The sequence below is a fragment of the Primulina eburnea genome, chromosome 10, assembly GCF_022965805.1.
Source record: "Primulina eburnea isolate SZY01 chromosome 10, ASM2296580v1, whole genome shotgun sequence".
In the NCBI taxonomy this organism is placed as follows: Eukaryota; Viridiplantae; Streptophyta; class Magnoliopsida; order Lamiales; family Gesneriaceae; genus Primulina; species Primulina eburnea.
Genome location: NC_133110.1, coordinates 2782702 through 2801089, shown reverse-complemented (window position 1 = coordinate 2801089; position 18388 = coordinate 2782702). Strand labels below are relative to the sequence as shown.

The following is an 18388-nucleotide window of genomic DNA, read 5'->3' as shown; positions in this document are numbered from 1 at the left end:
AAATGAAAAAGACTGTTCTTTTGCATTTAAACAAACTCAGCAAAAAATACAACAATTCACGCAGAAGTGCACGTATGTATCAGTTGTCTTAAACAACTGTTGTATGGTATAGAGCTGTATATACAACTACAATCAAACTATATTGCACAGAAATATAAAATCAACCATTTTTCCTTGGCGCCATTGAATATTCCATTTATTATTCTCGCTAACTGAATCATCTCTCAACAGGGTTCTGCACACCAATCCGGTCTTGGTTCATTCGCTACCGAAAAAATGAAAACGTAAAAAATGTTGCATGGTCACGACCCTACATTGAAAATCACATTTATAAAAGCACAAGAGAGAAACAAGAATCAAAATTATCTATTTTTCCCTCTGACCGTTTTGGTCTTGCTCGTGGATACGTTCCTGTGCCTTTCGATAAAGTTCAACTGTATCGGTGTGGTTAGGATCGAGACAAAGAGCTGCCTCACAGTCTCGGAGGGTGGATGAGACGTCACCCATTGAATCATGGAACGCTGCACGAAGATGGAGTAGTTGTAGGTCCAACTTGAATGCTATGGCTTTGGTAAGCTCTGCAATTGCTTCTGCTTCCTTGTGGTCATCCATGTAAACTGAATACAACAACTCCATGCTTAGTCGCATCATAAAGCAGCAGAACAAAGGGAAAACTTAGCAGGGGGCGGGCCTGATATACATCCCAGAAATCCCTTTATTTATTTTGAATTTATACGAGCAAGTATCTCGCCGCAGAGTACATTAAGGCGACCTCACACGGTGGCAAAGGGACACTGGTCTCAAGCATCTAACTAAGAGGGGTATAAAATTGTTTAGGATATAAACTATCGAGAACTTACCTGCAGCACGATATCGATATGGATACGTTCTTAACGGATCGAGTCGTGTTGCCATGCCAAGATCACTTTTGGCCATCTCTCGATCACAGTATTCTGAACGTTTCTCATATGCCGATGCATTGTACTGCACCTTTTCAATTAACTTTGTCATCTCATCATATGCAGCTTTACGCTGATTTTTGAGATGGTATACACGTGCCAGACCTTGATGTGCTCTTGTATGTTTAATGTTCAACGCATTCATGTAGCAATCGACAGCATGGTCTAGCTTATCGACATCTACATAAACGCTTGCCAGATTACTTAAAGCCTGCACAGTAATAACATTAGGTTGCTAATATTTTTGCCTATAAAAAATGACGACGACTTCGTCTAGTGGAAGAGAATACTTACTTGACCTTTCCTGAGGCCATCAGATGGACACCTGAGAGCTTCTTCAAGAAGCTCGATGACATAGAATGAAGATTTTGGATCTGTCGTGGTTTCAGATAGTACATATGCTTTAAGGAAAAAGGCTTCGAATGATCTCTGAATAGCGATGGATTCTTCGGCTTTTGTTATCGCCTCTGCACGATAGCCGGTGTCATATAAAACCCAACCTTCGTATACAAGTCTTTCGCTCTCAGACATTGCGTGATTTCGGGCCATTCTGAGACTTCTCATTGCCGCCTTGTGGCGGTTTAATCTACAATATATGAGCTACTTTTCAGCAAATCAGTAATACAAAAGAGAGAGATTAAACCATAGAAAATCTGATGGAAAGGAACTACTTTGCCAAAAATCTCATAAAGAATCAAAGATGAAACTTTAGAACATCAAACGTCCATAAAAGCATTCTGCAATACATGCTTATGATCATAATATGATTCGAAAGGATCGAGCTTTGGGTAAATAAAAGGAATTCATTTCATTTACAACAGTTACCGCAAGAGAAGGAGAGATTGGCGAAATCGTAAAAGGCTCTTTCCCGGATCATTGGCCAGCATTTGGTGAACAACAGCTAGAGAACCAATATCGTCTACCGAAGACCACCTGTCGTAAAGTTGCATCCAGCAATCAGCTTGGCTCCACTGTTGCACATGATGGCATAAAAGTTCGACCAATTGATCACCATGTAATTTCCCATGAAACATCATATAATTGGGATCCAACGTCAAAAGAGCTCGAATATCTCTTAAAGCCCCATCATAATCCTCGAGGGAAATCAATAACCAAGCTCGAAGCTCGAGGCAGTCGGGAGATACCTTAAAACCAATGATCTTGTTGATCTCAGATATGGCAGTGCCCAGTTTATCCTCCTTCGCCACTACGACAGCTCTATACTTGTAGGGATACGAAAGGGTTGGGTTCAATTCTGTTGCTGTATTCAAATCCATCATCTTTTCTTTCCCGCTGCTATATAAAGATCGCTCTTGATACATCCACCCGGTGGGAGTATAGTCAGAAATGAGGGAGTTCAACAATTTGTATGCCTTGAACTTGTGACCACGCTTGTATTTGGCTCGTGCCACGCCGACTAAAGAATAAACGTGACCCAAGTTAACAGCCTCCTCGAACCATTTCTCGGCATCCTTGTATTCCTTTCTTTCGAGCATGACACAACCCAACTGGTGAAAAGTAAGTTGCTTCTGCCAATTCTCGGTGGCACATTCGCCTTTTCTTTCCAAAAGCATTGCCGTTGTATTAGATTTCATGTCTTCTTCCATGGATACCTGGCTTAGAAAATTGTATAACAAAAATGAAGCATGTCCCACAAGTGCTAACCTCTCCCTAGCCTCGGAACTGCAAAAAAGCTTCACCACATTTGGATTCTGTAACGAATTTGGGAGTTCTCTCAAGATTAATTGTAAGCAAGCTGCCACTAAGAGATATGCCCCCTCTTCTAGCCCATACTCGATAAGAATCATAGCATTATCCATATCATTGACCAAAGACGCTAAATATGCATCACAGGATGATTTCATTCCATCACAACAGAACCGATTAGCCAAAGATAGTAGCTCCAGAACGATATTTGGATCGAATGAATCCACCCTATTTGTCCTGCTGAATAACTCGGCGGCTCTCATAGCCTTTGCAGAAATCCCATTTTGTGAAAAATATATTCTTTCCCTCCGTGATTCAATAAAGCTACCATATAACATTGTTTTAAAAGGTCTTGAAAGAGAGGAAAATTTGAACCTATTACATTTGATCTCATCATCACCGATACAAAACCATATATCATAATCATCATCATCCATGTCATAATCTTGACCCACTGAAATTGAACATTCTTGATTTTCTACATCTGATTCTATTTTCTCACCTTCTTCAAAATCTCTGGGGCATGAACAAGGGTCGTTTGAAGATTCAGGATTATATCCTGAAAGCAAAGAACTCCTCGGGCACTCCATGCTCCACCTGCAACAATCAATGGCCGATACTCCGAACAATGCATCCTCCCTCCTCTCAAACCTCAACCAAGACGAAAGAACAACTTTAGAATGGACGTCAACCGCATGTTGTCTAGCTGATCTAAGGCATCTCCTAAACAATTTCGGTTCAGGCAAGCCCTTAAAGATCGAACATTGTTCAATATATACACCAGATCTATCAAATTGAGGGCATTTCTCAAGTTTCCGATAAACATCAGCTAAAATCTCCACATTATCAACAAATTTAAGACAAGGATCAATGCTGGGTTCGATGAAATCTATCTGAGGAAGCCCGTAAACCGATAAGGCCTCCTTTAAAACACTTGTATTCCCATTATTACCTTGAGATAAACTCTGATTATGTCGATGGGATTTCGACCTAATCGAATTTACCCTTAAATGCTCTTGCAAATGCTGAAAGAACTTTTCTCCCACACCAGTTCCAGCGGCTGCTCCGCCGCTGACACTGGAGTTGATGGCGCACAATTGGGTCCCCTTGCATCCATCTACCATATTCAAACTACGCATCGAATTGAAAATATGTTGCTGCATTTTCCTCAATCAAATACAACCCTACAACGTAAACAATAAACCAAAAAAAAAGAAGAAAATATTAATAGGAACCAAATACCAAACGATCAAATCCTCCACACCTGCAAACTTTCGCACCGTTGATCAGGAAAGCCAAAAACTTCGGAAAAACAAAAATTGATTCTGAAAGCAATTTCCTTCTATTATTTTCTCCTTTTCTTTATGGGTTTGGCAAAAAAAAAAATATGGTACTTGAATATTGCTGATAGGAGGGACAGCGGCGGTGGCGGCCGTTAATCTCAACGGCCACTCTTCTCTCACCTCTCTATGAATAAATTATGTATCTATATACGCATATATCCACAATTTTTTTCTCTTTTTCTCCCTTTCTTAACTAACAAAGCTGTCTCTTTTCTTCGAGCTCTCCCCGATTTATTATTTCACCCGTTAGGAATGGAGAGCCGCTGAAGAGAAAAAGCTGTGTTGCAATAATTTTTTTCACATTTCCCGTCCCGTATCTTTCGGGGAATAACATACGATGATTTTTGGACACCTCAATCCTTCGCGCGTGGAGTGCAACTCCTCTGTTGATTAAATGTGTTGGGCGAATGATCCACGGGGGAGTGATGGCGGGATCGCAGGTGACAAGAACATGGTGTGGCACCACTTTTAGAAACGACAACGTTGTGCCGATGAATTAGTGGGCTTAAATGTTGGCCCATTTTCTATTATTGTACTCCGATTTTTCGATTTTGGGCTTTGTCAATGAGGCCCTTGTTTAGAAACATAATATGTCGGTGTGGACCTTCTCAAAACCAAAAACAAAATAGATGTGCATCAACATTATGGACAGTTTAATTTTAGTAAAATTTTATATCATTAATAATCATCGTATTCTAATAAAATAAATTTTTTTATATATATTTTTACATTTTTTAAATATTAATATCACAAGAGAATACAAAATTATCAATTATGTTAAAATTTATTCGAGCTTTGAGTTTATCACATTTTATTTTTGATTAAATAAAATAATCAATTTATTTAGTCATTATTAGATTATCGTAAAATAGAAATCCTATTTGGCATATTAATGAATATCATTCGTTTTTTTATACACAACAGATAATGTGAGAGATGTATATTTTTCAGAGAAGAAGCGAAACCCCAGTCCCAAACGAGGCGGAAAGCAGAAGCTCGTCAAATTTTGGAGACTTATTGGCTGCTGCGGGATCACTCATGAAAAAACATTATTTTTTATGTTAATAATATTATTTTTTATTGTGAATATGGATATGGTTGACTCGTCTCACAGATTCTGATCCGTGAGACTTATTCTTGTTTTGGTTGTAAGTCATTTTCTTTATTGAGTGTTGATGAGGAGATCCCAAACACATCGGTATTTTTCGATGTTATGTCAGCACTTCATGAAAAAAATACTAAAAAAAAAAAAACCTTACATGAACAAAACTCAAAATTGATTTTAAAAAATGATTTTAGATTTTTTTTTTCACCCAAAAGTTGCTGCGCTTAGTTTGTAGACGTTTGCTATTTCCTGCGTGTGTGACTCCTAAACAAGGCAGGGAAGCAGAATCTCATCAAAGTTTGAGACATACCTGCGACGATGATATACACCAGGATTTTGTGCTCACGATGGTAATTTCAAATATGTAATGTATTTTGAATGTTAAAAGATGGCGACAAACTAGATTCTGAGGCGAATAATTTTCACATAGTGCTAGGATGTAACCTACTAATTTTATTGTAGAACTTATTTAATTATTGAACAAGATGAAATAATGAAATTGTTAAGCTAAACAAATTAAAATAGGAAAATTTTCACTCGAATTGGATGATTTTTGATGATCAAAGAATAATGTATATTTGGGTAAAAGACAAAGACGCGTGATGATATCGAGTATGTTGACATCCTACATAAATAAATAAATAAAATAAAAACATACATATAAGAGGTTCTTGAAAAGATGTCCTATAAAATATGGATTGATCGTCTATTTTGTATTCATTTTCAAATCTATGATCTCGAGATTTGAAAAAATCTTTAAGATTTTGAATCATTGAGATTAATTACCTCTATATTGTCATTAAATTATTTTCTTCATAGAGAGAGTTTTGATAAGATTATTCATTTTCTCGTTATCGATTAAACGTTTTTGCACTATTTTGACATTAACTCTTTTATGTAATAAGAGTTCGTTACCTGAAGAGGAAAAAACAAAAATCATTCATGATTAGCAATATGAAATAATAAACTAGTAAAAAAATAGATGATAGAATTTGTTTTCCTACAAATTCTACGTACAATTTCACCCAAAAGAAAAACTATGCACGACCAAATCTATTTCATCGAAAAAAAATTATATATATATATGTGTGTGTGTGTGTATAGTTATATTAAACTTGATTATCTCATACTAACTAACTTTGATATATCAATGTGACATCAAAGTTTCTTTACAATTTTACTCTTTCATAGTATTTTTAGCTAATTTTATACATCTTTTTATCTTTTTCGATATTTCTCCAAAATAGCTCTAATCTATCTAAAAGTTTTAGCAAATCTCATTAAATCCTATAAATATCATATCTTAATAAAATATTATATATCTTAATATGTTTATATTTAAAAGTATTCGCTCGTTACTCGGTCGGTTTCTTAGGGTTTAATAACCTCTCATGGGAATATTTCATGCTGCCTGAAGGGGTGCATTCAAGGACCAGATTTTTTTTTGGCCCATTTTTTTTTTAAATTTTTTTTCTCATAAAATGAAATCCTGACCCCAGCGTCGAATCTAGGGATGGCAATTTCCCTCGCGGGTTTGGGACCCCGCGGGGAAAACCCGAAACGGGGATGGGGATCCCCGATTTTTTCGGGTTTGGGTTCGGGTTCGGGGATTTTTTTAAATCCCCGATGTAGTTCGGGGCGGGTATGGGATTACTATCCCCATCCCCGAAATCCCCGAACCCGCCCCGAAAATATATTATCAATAATAAAATAATAGTATTATTAGTATTAATAATATAATTTTTAAAATATTAATAATATTATTATTGTTGATATTGATATTAATATTAATATTAAAATTATATCAAATAATAATATATAATAATAAGTTTTGGTTTGAGAAAATATCCGAATCCGTCATCGTCTTGCCATATTATTATTTTTGAAATGGGGATGGGGACGGGGATGGTAAGTTGATCCCCGAAGTTTCGGATTTGGGGATTCCCCGAACCCGAAAAAACGGGGATGGGGGCGGGGAAGGGGGTGGGGATGACATTCGGGGATGGGGATGGGAATGGCAAACCCGCCCCCGCCCCGGCCTGTTGCCATCCCTAGTCGAATCAACCCGTCTCATGAGGGGGTGATGATTTGACAAGTTTTGAAAAGAAATAAACTTTTCTAGGTTTGGTCGACGCTGGGTGTGGGGGCAGTGCCCCACACCCAATCAATGGTCCAGATCATTTCATGGGGAGGGGAATTTTAAAAAAAAAAAAAAAAACCAAGGGCCAGAAAAATTCTGGCCCTTGGATCTGCCCCTGCAGGCACTGCCTGCAGGGGCAGGGTCGAATTTTCCACTTTTCTAAAATTGGTTTGAAATGACGGAAGATGAGATCGCAGCCTTGGAAGACCAAATTCACCGAACGTGGAAAAGTACCTCACTTGTACGTGTAACTCATTAAGTCCATTGCTAATTCAAAAAGACTATAGGTATTTTTATTTTGATTTGAAAAAATATTATTCTGTTATAATTAAGTTATTTAAGATTTTTTTTAAAATTGTCAAGATTATACAAAGTGGTATGTGATAATTAAATTTGTGTACAAACTATGCAAGGAATGCGAATTTCAAATGATAAATATACTTGATTTTTTTATTTTGGTACATAGATATGCATAGGTCGAGATTATTCGAGCCAAGCTAATTATTTCTTCACGTTTCTTCATCCAATAATTAAGTTAAATGGACTTTTGTATTATTTTGGCATACTTATTCTTTGAAGTGAGTTTACATTTTAAAATATTATATTTATATATGAAGTTCCTTCGTTTTTTTAAAGTTTCGTTCGGACATAAATATTCGTTTCATGTTGTGTTGAAAGTACCTTACGTTTTGGCACTATGAGAATTCAACTAGATATAGATGTGAATTTCAACATACGATAAGTTTATGATTTTTAAATGATGGGAATGTAATAGTTATATGAGATCGTTCCTTTAGAAAAATAAATATTAGAGACTTATATCAGTAAACCATGAAAAATAAAAGAATCTCAGTACATATGCCAAACAATGCTTACATTTATGGCTTGTGGTATGTGTTATACGAAATATGCTACGCATGATATGTTATTTCGAAGACCATGTATATTTGTAATGTATATGTTCGAACGACCCTCACTTATTGTGTGACGATCATATCACTCACTCTTTTATCTACCCATCTCAGATAAGTCTAAAGAGCAAATCAAGGAAGAACATGATCAATTTTAAGATTGGTAATAGAGAGAAAATCAAAAAGTCTATTTTAATTGTGTTTATTTTAAGTTTTTTTTATTTTATTTTAATTCAAGTTGTAATACGATTCCACGAGTTTTTTTCTTATATGTTTTGGAATTTTTTACGTTGTAAAGACAATGTTGATTATAAATTACAAACTGGTTGGCTAGACTTTGATATATGAGTCTTGTTGTTTTTAATTATGTGATTGTTAACGACGTCGGTGTCGACTAAACCCGAGTTTGTGGTGTGACAGGTTCGATCGTAAACCGGTCACAGGTTCGGTCCAAAATAATTTAAAAAATCGTTTAGTGGTCAAATTGGTTTACCTGTTTTCAATTTTTTTTTGAAAAATTAATTTTCTTATTTTTAAAATCTTTAATTATATTTGGTTATATATACATGATTATTTAGAATTTGAATTTCGTTAAAAATATTATTTTAATAGTACTATAATTTATTTAATATAATGTTTTTGTTTTAAAAATATATATAACTATAATTGTTTTTTGGATATATGTAAATATTTATTTAGTTTTCAAACTTTTTATATATTTTTTCTATTTATATATATTTTTAAGGTTTAAAATTTAAAATATATTATTTATTATATTATATTATTATTAATATTTATATAATATAATAATATTTGATCTTGTTGTCTAATTAAATCAATCCAATCAATTGATTTAATCTAAAACATTGAAACTAAACTTCCGGCAAAACTCAGCCATACGTTATTTCGCCATCTTTCGCCGAGTTTCAGACCCATTTCCCGCAAGTGATTCAAAAAACCAAAGTCTCTTTGACCGTCTCACTTGCAAATAATTCCACCGCACACAACGCAGCGTTGCAAATTGCGGCCCACTTTAACCAACCAAGACTTCACATGTCTTTAATGCAAGCCTTTTTATGCACAGAGATCCTCCCAATCCAAGAACTTCTACCGATCAAATCTCATCTTAATTGAAGCAGAAAAGACTGTACATACAGTAATAGAAAGCTTAAGATGTCTAGTAATCTAACTCTAGCATATGAAGTACGCCTGCCGGCAGTTCCGGATTGGCTGAACAAAGGCGACAATGCGTGGCAGCTGACGGCGGCGACGCTCGTCGGGCTCCAGTCCATGCCGGGACTCGTCATCCTCTACGCCAGCATCGTGAAGAAGAAATGGGCCGTTAATTCCGCTTTCATGGCGCTGTATGCCTTCGCCGCAGTCTTGATCTGTTGGGTTCTTCTCTGTTATCGTCTGGCTTTCGGTGACGAACTCTTACCTTTCTGGGGGAAAGGCGCCCCAGCTCTTGGTCAAAAGTACAGTGGATCAAAATCTTCGATTATTGAATCTGCAGTCGACGGTCAGTTTTACCCATTTGATGAGATATTTCATGTTTAATTTCTCGCAGGTATCTGACAGGGCGAGCGGCAGTGCCGGAAAGCACGCATTATTATTCAAATGGCACCGTTGAAACGAAAATGAATGAGCCATTCATTCCAATGGCTTCTCTCGTTTACTTTCAGTTCACTTTTGCTGCAATTACGACGGTTTTGGTTGCGGGGTCGGTGTTGGGGAGGATGAATATTAAGGCGTGGATGGCTTTTGTGCCTTTGTGGCTTACTTTTTGTTACACGGTGGGTGCGTACAGCCTGTGGGGCGGTGGCTTTTTGTATCATTGGGGCGTGATTGATTATTCCGGCGGCTACGTCATTCATCTTGCTTCAGGGATTTCTGGTTTCACGGCTGCTTATTGGGTACAATTTCTTTACTAAAAAACTCGTTTAGCTGCTTACTATTCAAGAAGTACTAATTAAATCTCAAAATAAGTATAATTTAAACAAGCATGGCCAAATTTTGCCAAGATTTCATCTGAATGACTCAATTGTTCTTGGATTCGCAACATCTTGTTTTTGTGCTCTTGCAAAGCTTTCAAGTTCTGTTGGCTGCATTTTTTATGGACAGCATCTTCATGAATTTAAAATCCTTCATCAAACATTTCTTTAATGATAAGAATACTAGGAATATCTGAATATTGCGTATCTAATATATTTTTAATATAGTTTATCGTGACTCCTGTATGTTCCAAAAGATCATACAGCTCATTTGTAGGTAGCTAGAGAAGCTATATTCTTAAAAATATACATCGTACTATTACTATAAATTTGTAGGATCATACACTTCAAAACACATAGAACATCTGCACCAAATACACACACACACACATATAGTTAATGGGAACCATCTAGGGGATTTAAGGTAAGGGTCGGTCAATGAACTCATCATATAAGCGTATATCCATGTATATATGTAGATATAACAACAATGATACATCATGGAAACTTATTTTGAGCGAAGTAAATGTTTATTCTTCTTCTCAGATCATACATTGACGAAAACTTAGATTTAGAGAATCCAGTCATAAACAAGATTTATATTTTTTGATAACCACTCAGTATACAATCATATTTCATGCACTATAGCAAATTCATGGTTTTTGCATGCAATAAAATGATGTTTAACGGAAATTTATCGTTAACTCAAAGCTAATAATTGACTTGTTGGATGTCCACTCCGAACCAAATAACACAGTTTCAATTCTGATCAACACACGGACCTTATTATTAACGAGTTTTCACTTGTTTTTTTCCCGAAATAGGTAGGGCCGCGGTTGAAAGTAGACAGGGATCGGTATGTACCAAACAATGTGTTGTTGATGCTTGCCGGAGCCGGGTTGCTGTGGATGGGGTGGTCTGGGTTCAACGGCGGGGCGCCATACGCTGCAAATTTAGTTTCTTCAGTGGCAGTACTGAATACAAATATTTCAGCAGCTACTAGCCTTCTTGTTTGGACAACACTCGATGTTTATTACTTTGGGAAGCCTTCAGTTATAGGCGCTGTTCAGGGGATGATTACAGGTTTAGCTTGCATTACTCCCGGTGCAGGTATATTTTACTTAATTCAGCATATAATTTATTTAAAAAATCAAGTTTGTTACTATCGGGATCTTGATGAGTTGAATCGTGAAATATATATGGAAAGCATAGGCGTGGTGCAATCATGGGCGGCTATAGTCTATGGTGTGCTTTCTGGCAGCATCCCATGGTTCGCAATGATAATTCTCACAAGAAGTCAACTTTGCTGCAAAAGGTACCATTCCCTCTACTTTTCCGCTAATAAAGACTTAATTTTTTTTATTATTTATTTAGGTGGCTTAATTTCCTCTCAGTCTGTGTCGACTCTTCAAGTCCAAGCACTTTTCCTTTTTATTTATGTTTTGTTCGGTTCCCTTTTCTTTCTGCTCCCATATATTTCTAAGATATTAATTTGAATCAAAGAAACTGAATTTACATTAAAAACTGATGTAGTATGATCTAATGATGCATATTTAAAGATCCCTCAAACACTTGGCTTCTGTAACAATGGATGCCAAGCTGAAATTGAAATTTTCAAATGGAAAATCGTTGTTTGTACTTCTCTATAAATATTGATAGGAAAACTTTAGATCCATTTTTAGGAATTTTTTTTAAATATCCGATCCAAAAGACATATATATCCACATATGTCGACATATTTTAGGGTAGTTGTAACGTAAAAAAAGATATTCTCCACTTTTTCATTTATTCATTCGTGTACAGGATACGGATTCCCTTGCTTATTTACCGAAATTATAATTTCTAGGTGGGAAAACCACATGATATATATAAAAAATTCTGTTTATATTAACATCCGATGATGTTACAGGTGGATGATACATTAGCCGTGTTCTACACACATGCAGTGGCCGGAGTTTTGGGTGGCGCTTTAACCGGACTCCTGGCGGAACCTACCCTCTGCAGCATGCTACTGCCGGTCAAAAACACCAAGGGTGCATTTTACGGTGGCGGGGGCGGAATACTGTTCCTCAAGCAACTTGTTGCAGCGCTGTTTATAATTGGCTGGAATTTCACTGCCACGACAATTATCCTCTTATTAATCAAGATATTTATACCTCTGAGAATGCCAGATGAGGAACTCGTAATTGGAGACGATGCAGTCCATGGCGAGGAAGCGTACGCCCTGTGGGGCGACGGGGAGAAATACGAACCGGCTAAACACGGGTGGCATAACCCGGCTCATACAGTGGAAATGGCCGCCACAGGTTGGCATTTAAATGGTGCTAGAGGAATGACTATAAATGTATAAACTTGGATGACAAAGGACAATGTGTGAATCTACTATTTTTGTAACGATACAAGGATATTTGTAGTGTAAGGATCTAAGCTAGAATCTCGTTTGTTGTGTTCAATTGTATTTAATTTTTATATGTAAAGTATGCCAAAATTCAATTTTAATAATATAGAAACCAAAATTACAACCCACAAAACATACAAAATAGTTGGAGCTATGTACCAATTAATTATTATTATCACCAACCAACCCATTTAATACATCTTTAAATTTCTTCGCTCTTCAATATTGTAGTTGGACTCTTTTGAACGCTCATTGAATCTTATACGACTTTAAAACTTTGTCTACTTCAATTTTGAATAAATCCTTTTCAATTAAATTTGTTACTTTGAAACTTCCAAACATAATCTTTCAACCTCTTTAATGATTAAAATAATTATATTGTTACATATATATATATATATATATCGACGTGTAATATTAAAATAATTATATTGTTACATTTCCAAGAAACAGAGATTTTGCTGACTAAAAAGTAAACCCTACCAAAAAGACTAACTGTTTAACTCGTCACGCATGGTTCCTCAATTCATCTTCTGTTCACAGGGGTTTATTGAAACTGTCTCATCAAATTAAATTATAGCTCAGATATATTAGATATTATTTATTAATATCCCTGATCCAATAAATTAAATAATAACTCGAATATAGATAATCCATGTGCTTTTTCTAAGGAAAATATTAAAAAAATTTCGTAACTTAATCTATATTGAATTATATTTTTTAAAACTGATTAAATATATATCTTAGTGAATAAGTAATATATTGGCTGTCTTTTCACTTTTACTCATTTTTATATCTGGTTGCTATAGTGCATATGATATTGTAATTAAAAGGATAAAATCTAATTAAGCCAATCTATAAGATATTAAATTAACCAATATATATATAATCCATACTTTTTTCCCAGCCTCCCTCTGCCATATATAAAAGGGATATATTTATGTGTGTGTGTGTGTCTATATATGTATACATATGTATACAACGATAAAACCAGTAACGTTATTATTTGATGTGTAATGTGTAATTCTGGAACTAATATAATAATTTATAAATCACGTCGACAAAATAAATTATACTCTATAAATCTTATGTCTTAATAATAATCTAAAAAATGTTAAATTAAAATAATCGAACTTCTCGTACTTACGTGTGTGTATACATAATACATACATCAGGTACGCTGTTGCCTGTTGCTTGGGAATGAGAAAGACAGTTAAAAGACAGGTGAATTTCCAGCTGAACAAGTTATAATTATTAGGATTCTACCCACCCCACTGCACGAGAAACCCGGAAACTCGTGTGATTTTCGTCTGCTCCCCCATCAATTTATTTGATTTTTAGGTGATTTATTTATTTTTTTCCATATAATTTTATTTTATTTTTTTCCATAGCGTGAAAAAGATAGTTTGCGTATATGAATTTCAGGGGAAGCAAGATCCAGTCGCCTCAATTTCAACATTACGGTTCACTAAATTTAATAGGGATTTGTCCCCCATAGGCATAGCAACCTTAAAATAGAGGACTAGGTGATGTGATGTGCCTAATTTAAACCAAAAAAAAAAATTGTTGTAGGTGTAGGATTTGTTGATTTTGGAATTTTATATTCTATTCATATTAATATAGTATTAAATCTCAGGATTTTTTACTGTACTTGACACAATCGACTGCCACAATTCACCATTTTTTTGGCAAATCCATGTCAGTGGTTGTGAAAATCTATTCGCAAAGATTAATTGGCCAATTTCAGTCAACTGCGTACGCATTAGGAATTGGATTATGTAAGCGAAATATCTAATTTCTGATTACATTTGTTAGTGAAATGGACTCGGTAAATCGCCACCTTTTAGATATACAGATTTAATTGGGTGGTTTTAAATCAAATTTCTTCATGAGATATTTATTGGTTTATTTACTTGTTTGGATCGGAGCTAGTGGTATTTCTTTATAAGATATCGGTAATTTATTCTTACTCTCATTTTATAATAACTGATTCGTATTCGTTTGTAAACGTAAATTACTATAAAACTAACCATGTATGAATTAATTCAAATATTTTTCACTAACCGATACGAGACTTGATTATTATAGTCGCTTCTTGTTCGATCAATACCTGAAAATCTAGATATGATTTATACATGTTCAAAAAGTGGCTCGAGTACATGATTCATTTTGTCTCATACGTTTAAGAGTTGCTCTCATAAACACAGTACTTTCTCTCCTATAACACTTCTCTTATTATTTCTAACAGAAGATCATGTTTAATACAACTTTGCTATGTGTCAGGCCCATGTTCACGTAAGCATGATTGCATAATAGGTTAGTATAGTTGCAACATATGTCGTATCCATAATGACTAGACATAAACGATAAACTCAAGTTTTTATAGAATTCAATTAACATTTCTTAAATTAATTCAAACACATTTCAGTACTAGACGATGTTGAACTGGAATTATATTATGCAAAGCTGACTCTTTATACTTTATTTTAAAAAATAAAAAAATCACACATGTTATTTACGAAAAACTAATAATATTTGCAAATTATTTTGTGTTATTTATATTTTATTCGATGCATAAAATTTATTTGTGCAAATAGCCAAACATAAGGTAAATAACATAACCACGGCATTAATAACAAAATTATCATATTTTCAATTATATATATATTTTCAATATATATATATATATATATATATATATATATATATATATATATATATATATATATATATATATATATATATATATATATATATAGACATACACATCTCCAAACTTCCGAGCCCTTAATTCGAAGACAAATCAAATTAGAAGCCAATGGATTACCCTCCAATATTTCGAAACCCAAGCACTCCAACCGAATCCCTTGACAATGGCAAGGAAGAGAATATCAGAAAAAATAATAAGAAGCCCAACGGCGGTGCCACAATGAAGTTGTCCTCAGACCCACAAAGCGTGGCGGCAAGACGACGGCGCCACCGCATCAGCAACAGGTTCAAGATTCTGCAGAGCCTGGTACCCGGCGGCTCGAAAATGGACACGGTTTCCATGCTCGAGGAAGCCATACAGTACGTGAAGTTCCTCAAGGACCAGATTTCATTGCTCCACCAGCAGGCCCTGGTTTCAGAATCAGTTCTTCCAATTCATCACCATCACGAGTTCGACTTGTTTACTGATTACGCAGAGGATCAAGTTCAGGCAGTGAAAGAGGATCCTTGGTTTCAGTATGAAGAAAACGTAGCTTTTCACCCGTAATATAATATACACATGCAGTGGTAGCTTCTAAGTGTTTTTTTTCGTAAATATTTTGATGTTTTAACTAAGAGTGTTCGTGGAATGATTATATATATCAGCTCAAGTACTAATTTAATGTAGCTACTGCTAGTTTTATGTGTTAATGTTTAGATCTTCTATGGTTTGTTGCGTATTTTGTGATGGTAAATAAACTTTGGGTAGTACAGTCAACTGAGTGTGTCAAATTCAAGTTGGATATGATATTTGTTCTGCTGTTTGTGTGTGTCTCAACTTTGTACTGAGGAGAACTACGAAAAATTATTATATTCACTCGTCCTATTTTGCTATTATATTTGCTTCGATAATGGATTTTTATACTGCAATTAGCTGCTAAATTATCTCGATCATTTAAAATCACAGTGTGGAATCTTGGATGGATTGCAACAATGACCATAAACTGGAATAGGTTAGCTTGCAATGCCAAGAACCCTTGCTTTAATATAACAATATATCTTTAACCTAGATTAGACATAATACCAAGACCCATACTTGTTTTTCTTGTGCACATTCACTTCCTACTTCATGAAAAATCTTTGTATATACACCCAGCCAGAGGTAACCCCATCCTGTGTTCAGCTCAAGGGGAACTCGAAAAACCGCCGCGGAGGTATCATGTATAGTATGTTTCCATATGGTGCAACGCACACGTCGAGTCAAGAAAGTGAATGTGTAGCTTGTTTAACCAATGGTTTGGGAGGAAAAATTAAAGCATAAACCAATATTCACATTTTAAGCATAATTTTTCTTCCAAAAAAAAAACTTTTTCTTGTAATAAAAAAAACCCTTTTTAGCTTGTCGGCTATCCAAGGTTTAACACACACGCGCACGTATACATCAAGAACCACCAGAACTATGCAAGGATTTTGTAAATAAGCGGATCCATAATGACTGGGCTAGATCATGAAAATGCCCTTCTGGATTTAAGAGCCAACCACATTAGTTCGGTAAAGATGTAAAGACCAAAATCACCTCTCTTGCAGACCCCAAAACAATGGTGCAAACGAAGTGCCAATCTTGGCTTTGTTGAGAACGCAAAAGGCAGCTAAATCAGTGGACATTGATGAACCATCATGATGGAAAGTTGCGTACTTTCTTTCTAGTGAAGGAGGACAGAGTTTCAGGGTCTCATGAGATATATGCCCCCCAGTCGTAGGTATCAAATGAAGGTCGAGGAACCATTGAAATCATTACGAGGGTGCAATGAAACTATTCACTTACTCGGTAGCATAAAAGGCTTCTCAACTAACAAAAGGAGCCTCGGAATCAAACTATAATAAGAGAAGTTAGCCAAGAAATTTCAAGCCAGCTGGAGGAGAGGTCTCACTATAGAATCCATTGTGGAATGTTTTACACATAAGCTTATCCTACACCTTACGATATCACGGCAGGTTTCGAGTGGAAGATAGGGCTCGCATATGCTAACCTAATGCCCCATGGTTTGATAGAAAGCTCAGGGAACATATGGGGCGGGTAGAACATAAACCGGAAATTTGTTCTATAGTTCCACACAACAAAGGTTTGGACTAATGTTATTTCGACATGGAAACAAACATGAAGGGGTGGATTACATTCATGATCAATGTTCCTAGATTGAGGGGTGTACTGAGAGAATACACAGAGTAAAGGAGGAGTTAAAGACTATCACGAACAAGATGCGATTTTTAGAATTATTACACCATATATTTATAAAAAAATGAATTGGTTCTCTCATGCGGTAAATAACTCTCCATTATGGCCTTCTGAAACATGCTAGACCGGGGAATGCATCACTAGAGAAGCTCAAATCATAAAGCTATTTCAAACTCATCCTTAGGATAATCTCCAATACCAAAAGCATAGAATTCGGATAAAAATCGAAACCGATGAAATCTCATTAGATTGATTAGTTGATTGGTAAGTCTCGCGCACAAACATAAGGTGCACTAATACAGATTCAAAATCATAAAACTGAAAGCTTGAAACCGGAACCGTAGAAACGCCAGCATAAAGGAGGATTACTTGGATCTCTGCCTCATCTTTCGGCGCTTCCTCTTCAACCTCCTCATGCGCTTCTTCTTCCACTGTAGACAAAATCATCGCAAAACAAAAAAGTAACATAAAACTGTAAATTGATGAACAAAATTAAATAATTCTTGATACCTTGGCTCTCATATCGAACGAGAAGATGCAATCAAAAGCTCGGGACTCCTCCCTTTGTCACAGGTGGAGGTGATAAAATGTGGAAGGCTGCAACAAGATTGGATTAGGGTTTTGCTGATTTATATATAAGAGGTCTCAAAATTTGGATGGGCCTTTTCATCGTTAGGCCCATTAAAAGGCGAAAATTTTAGCTATTTTGTAGAGGCCAAGTCAAGACAAGAAGATCCATATACATTTAAAAAATTAAAAAGATTGAGCAATTCTATTTCCACACATTGTCGTATATTTACACACTCAGATATTGTGATTATGAAAATATTTCGATTTAGCTTTGAGGTTATCTAGTTGTTGTTGAAGTCTTGATTCTTTTTCTTTATTATCATTTTTATTTTTATAGGTT

General features: G+C 35.5%; 2 protein-coding genes and 2 long non-coding RNA genes across 4 annotated transcripts; 2 read left to right on the top strand and 2 right to left on the bottom strand.

The window, feature by feature from the left end:
- Positions 1–4475, bottom strand: LOC140842486 (ethylene-overproduction protein 1-like). Its single transcript, XM_073210439.1, has 4 exons — positions 1785–4475; positions 1254–1545; positions 861–1170; positions 1–617 (listed from the first exon to the last, which is right to left on the bottom strand). The coding sequence occupies exons 1-4, from the start codon at positions 3827–3829 to the stop codon at positions 367–369; spliced, it is 2898 nt and encodes a 965-aa protein (XP_073066540.1). The 5' UTR covers positions 3830–4475; the 3' UTR covers positions 1–366.
- Positions 4476–9106: 4631 nt separating this feature from the next.
- On the top strand, positions 9107–12651 carry LOC140842485 (ammonium transporter 2-like). The gene is given in 6 exon segments (XM_073210437.1): positions 9107–9640; positions 9733–10078; positions 10981–11266; positions 11369–11440; positions 11443–11471; positions 12066–12651. Coding segments are annotated over 6 exon segments (1476 nt in total). The 5' UTR covers positions 9107–9338; the 3' UTR covers positions 12507–12651.
- A 3799-nt stretch (positions 12652–16450) lies between these two features.
- Positions 16451–17985, top strand: LOC140803566 (uncharacterized). The gene is made up of 2 exons (XR_012111906.1): positions 16451–17349; positions 17457–17985. It is a non-coding gene; the product is annotated as an uncharacterized lncRNA (long non-coding RNA).
- On the bottom strand, positions 17697–18168 carry LOC140803565 (uncharacterized). The gene is made up of 2 exons (XR_012111905.1): positions 17989–18168; positions 17697–17909 (listed from the first exon to the last, which is right to left on the bottom strand). It is a non-coding gene; the product is annotated as an uncharacterized lncRNA (long non-coding RNA).
- Between the last annotated feature and the right edge of the window lie 220 nt (positions 18169–18388).